Source organism: Austrofundulus limnaeus, unplaced genomic scaffold (assembly GCF_001266775.1).
Source record: "Austrofundulus limnaeus strain Quisiro unplaced genomic scaffold, Austrofundulus_limnaeus-1.0 Scaffold14, whole genome shotgun sequence".
NCBI classification, from domain to species: Eukaryota; Metazoa; Chordata; class Actinopteri; order Cyprinodontiformes; family Rivulidae; genus Austrofundulus; species Austrofundulus limnaeus.
This window is the reverse complement of record NW_013952416.1, coordinates 2744529-2748851: the sequence shown is the minus strand read 5'-3', so window position 1 is coordinate 2748851 and position 4323 is coordinate 2744529. Positions and strand designations below refer to the sequence as shown.

The following is a 4323-nucleotide window of genomic DNA, read 5'->3' as shown; positions in this document are numbered from 1 at the left end:
GCTCATCAACAGGTCAAACTGCATAAAGTTTGTGAACAGCGACACCCACAGGATAGATGGAGGAAGTGCAGTTTTTATGGTTTTTTTTGTTTCTAAAAACGGACTAGTTTTAAAAATGTTGTTTTTTTATTTTACATTTTGTTGTCCTGACTCTCCATATTTGAAGTTAAACTTTAAATTGGGCTTTTTTTGTGTGTGGAAAAAGTAGTCTTTGACCTAGGTTATTTAGTGCAGATGTTCAGTTTTCTACTTTTTCATGTTTTTTATTTACAGCCATACACAATTTTTACACCATAAAGCATACAGACACTGTCTTCTTTTTTAATATCACAAGTCGTTTTATGATAAACACCGTCCCTGTCTATTTGCYTTTTAATAGTTTTTCAAATCATCACACAAAAGAGCTGTTATTTTTTTCCAAGATGTTTATTTTAACCTGTTGGTTTATACAAAAAAAAATCCCCATCAGCTACCGTTAGAAATATATTACCACTCATTTTATTCAAACTATTTTCTATAAAGACACAATTCTGACTGCAAACGCACATAAATATCATGCAAATCAAACATTTCTTTAAGAAATAAAACAGCAACAAAGTGGACACGTGCTGAATGCCTCAGCAGTGAGGGTAGGAGAGCAGGAGACTCTCAGCTCTTAAAGGAGCAGCGCTCAGCCATGGAGGAGGACAGAGAGGAGTTCCTGAGGCCTGCAGGAGCGTTGGCACCAAGCAGACGCTTGGATTTGACACGAGCTGGTTGAACCGCAGGCCGCTGTGAGGTGTGAGCGACAGGTCCAGGTTCGGCTGACCCACAGGAGGAGGTCTGTTCATGATGCTGTCGATGCTGAAGGAGCACTTCGCCTGCGCGCGGGGCTTTGGCTCTGTTGCGCACGGCCGCGCACCGGAGTGTCCGGGTCCGTCGCTCTTCCCGTGACTGTTCAGAGGAAACGGGTGACAGGAGGAGGGGGCCATGGTGACGCCATCCTGCAGGGGTATGTACCGAACTGCAGCGGCGGGTGTGAGGTTCGGCGGGCCTTGCTGATACGGCCGGTAGCAGCTGAAGCTGGAGTAAAACATCACRCCGTCGTTGCCAAACTCGGGTTGGCTCCTCTTGAAGCGCTTCCTGCGGCGAAGGAAGCTGCCGTTATCGAACATGTCCTCCGAGGCAGGGTCCAGGGACCAGTAGTTGCCTTTGCCAGGATTCCCAGGCTCCCTCGGGATCTTGATGAAGCAGTCGTTGAGGGAGAGGTTGTGTCTGATGGAGTTCTGCCACGCGGGGAACTTCTCTCTGTAGTAGGGGAACTTGTTGCTGATGAAGTCGCAGATGCCGCTCAGCGTCAGCTTCTTCTGCGGGCTCTGCAGGATGGCCATGGTGATGAGCGCGATGTAGGAGTAAGGAGGCTTCACCGAGCCGCTCGGGACCTTCCCGGACGTCGGAGCGCCTGCGCAGAAACTGCTGTCACTTTCCCCCGAAGAGTCCGGCTCCGAGGAGTCAAACTCAGCACCGGATTCTGCAGAGGATCCAGGGTCCGCAGCGCATCCGTTTCTGTACAACCCCGTCTGGATAGACTCTTCTTCACCTAATGCATGCACCTCATCCTCCTTTAGAGGCAGTCCGGGATGATGTGAGGCTTCAGAGTCGCCGGTCAGAGTCATGGTCGCGGTCGCGACGCCCAAAAATCCTCTAAAAACTCAACTGTGCCAAAACGGGCGCCACAGTTTGTCGTGCGTAAAAGCGCACGAGCAGCACTGATGTTTCCTGGGAGCTGAGGTTTTATATATTCTTGCAGACTGCTGCCCTCCAGGCCAGTCCCATTAGTCCCTCGGACCTATCAGAGCCCCTCAGTACGGGGGGCCACAACAAGGCGGGGTGGGGGGATGTGCGAGGTTCGTGCGCAAAAGCTTATTTACGCACGAAAAAGAAAGGCCGCTTGTGGCATATTGTAATTAAGCCAATCTGTCATTTTAATTTCATTTTCTCATACAAGTTAATAAGATGTTAGGAATGCAAGGCAACAATCAAAGTAATCTCTGGGGGGTTTTATAACACTCCACCAAACTCTTTGTAAGAAACCAGGAGTTTTCAGTGGCACCCCTCAAGGTTTCGTTTAGTTTGCCACCACTGGATGTCCGCAGGTGGGGTGACCGTGGCCGCGGTAAAGATTCCCACAGCTGTGTGGTCCTCAGGAGGGCATCAGCATCAGAATGGAGAACAGTTGCAGCTGCAGGATGCGCTCACAACAAAACCAGCTTAACATCTCAAAGTGGGACAACTACACCTGTTTCAGTGTGAATAGGAGTTAAATAAAGAAGACAAATATTTTTAAACTTAGGAACAACTGCAAGATATAACAGGTATTAGAAATGTAAAGAAATAAAGCACTATTTTAAAGAAATTTTGAGTTTTTACTAAAAAATAAAATAAAAACACGTATATTCAAATCATCAAATAAAAATTTAAAACTGAATCTTTGTGAAACAAAATCTCTGAATGTATATATGGATGCAAAATGTTCTATAATAAGAGCTAAAATGATAATTTCTCATTCAGAATAAAAGTGACTTTACCAATTTAATTTAGTCTGAAGAAACCAGGTTTTCTAAAAGTTGTTCTGTTGAGTTTTTATTGAAATAAAGACAAAAAATCCAAACTCAGAATAAACTTTTATTTTGAATAATTTAGAAATGCAGAACTGATGAAAAGCAGACATCAGCAAAATGATTCAATCACAACTCAGTCATTGTTAATCTAAAAAAAAATACAAGATGTTGATTGCATTTTTGGGGCATGTTTTGAGTGCTGAAACATTTTCTTCTCCTTTTTTTTTTTTTTTTGGAAGTTGTACAAAATTAATGTTTCAAATTACAGCACACTCTTCCAAACTGAAGCCTTTAAAGCAGGTTTGTGATAAAATTCCTTCAGCCTGCCTCTGAAAGCTCTCTCAGCTTTACCTGCTGCAACTTTTACAACAAAATCCTCCTTTAATATGAAGACAAAAGAAGCACTTCTAACTATTTCTGCCCTGTATTCAGCACCACGGAAGAAATAAAATGTTCCTGCAGGATGTCCTTGTTCAGATTCCTACCTGCAAAGCAAAAGAAAGAATGAACCCAGGAGRCTGTGCACAGATATTTTTATTTTTTTGATGTTTGCTGCCTGGCTAAACTCAAAGAAACTTAAAAAATAAAACCTCCAAATCTGCGCATGAACAACATAAAATATTTTAAACGTTGCARGAAGATAAACAATTTGAACAATCGTGTGCATACCTATAAAAACTAGTCTGTTGATACGCGAGTTTGCCTCCCAAAGCTGTGGCGTCTCATTTAACTCGTATAGCTCGTGGACCCCCTGCAGCATCACTTGGTGGGCTTTACCTGCGAGTGACACTATGCCCTGAAAACACACAAGTCACGAGTGAAACATTAACCAGCATCAACTCCATCATTCAACGTGTCGAAAGACGGTCTGTCATCGGGGAACTGGCTTTGCTGTACCTTTAACCGGATGACTGTCATGGGTTCCCCTTCTTTGTTCCGGAACTTCTTTTCCCAAAGCAGATCCTGAAACGGAGGTTTTTGCTGTTCAAACAGCTTTACCGTGTTAAAGCTAATTAGTAAAACAAAACAGGGATTTTAAGGGTGTTTTACTTGGATGAAGGCATTCAGCGCTTCCTCACAGAGATCTCCCGTCACTTCAAACGTCACTGTTAAAATAGTCTGAYGAAAAGAAAAGATCACTACAATAAGTTTTTAACTTGTTTTCTTTAAGGATTTATTTGTTCACAGAAACTATAAGATAACGAGAGTCATGAACAAAAAGAGGCCATTTTTTACGCCCCAGCTGGAGACTTTGTCAGTGAATGTGCCAAAAACCACAACTTCTCGTGGCACCTGACCTAACCCTGGAGTTCTTTCCCACACACTCCCCTCTGCAAGACTTCCTCACAGCATTAAAAAAAAGGGCACTTTGCAGATATTTAGGGGTTCGTGTTGAAGTGCTAGGGTCACACACTTCCTTGTCATTTGGTATAACAACAGAAAAACAGCCTTCTCATTTACATGAAAAGGGGGACGCGATGGTCGGGGTTTGTGTCTATGAGAGGGGAGGGATCCGAGGAACAGTGTGGGGCTTAACGCGGGAAAGAAAACCTGGGAGAAAACTGACAACAATGCTGTTATTTACCCACACAAATAACCCTCATCTGTCCTCATCCTGTGATAAAAGTTCACGGGTATAAAGGCCACCTGAAGACAATATGAGGCCCGACTGCAGCCGTGTCACTTGCTCTGATGAGGTTTAACTAAAAACACTATATATATA

General features: G+C 43.7%; 2 protein-coding genes across 2 annotated transcripts in view; both read right to left on the bottom strand.

Annotated features, from left to right (window-relative positions):
• Nucleotides 1-259: 259 nt before the first annotated feature.
• Nucleotides 260-2393, bottom strand: foxd5 (forkhead box D5). The gene has a single exon (XM_014002692.1). It carries the CDS (start codon nt 1653-1655, stop codon nt 618-620), a length of 1038 nt encoding a protein of 345 aa, XP_013858146.1. The 5' UTR covers nt 1656-2393; the 3' UTR covers nt 260-617.
• Nucleotides 2394-2646: 253 nt separating this feature from the next.
• cbwd (COBW domain containing) overlaps nt 2647-4323 on the bottom strand; it is a gene marked incomplete at its 5' end in the record, with an annotated part of 23038 nt that continues 21361 nt past the window's right edge. The window contains 4 exon segments of the mRNA XM_014002691.1: nt 2647-3085; nt 3270-3396; nt 3498-3563; nt 3651-3719. Coding sequence (XP_013858145.1) covers nt 3012-3085; nt 3270-3396; nt 3498-3563; nt 3651-3719 — 336 coding nt within the window. The 3' untranslated portion in view covers nt 2647-3011.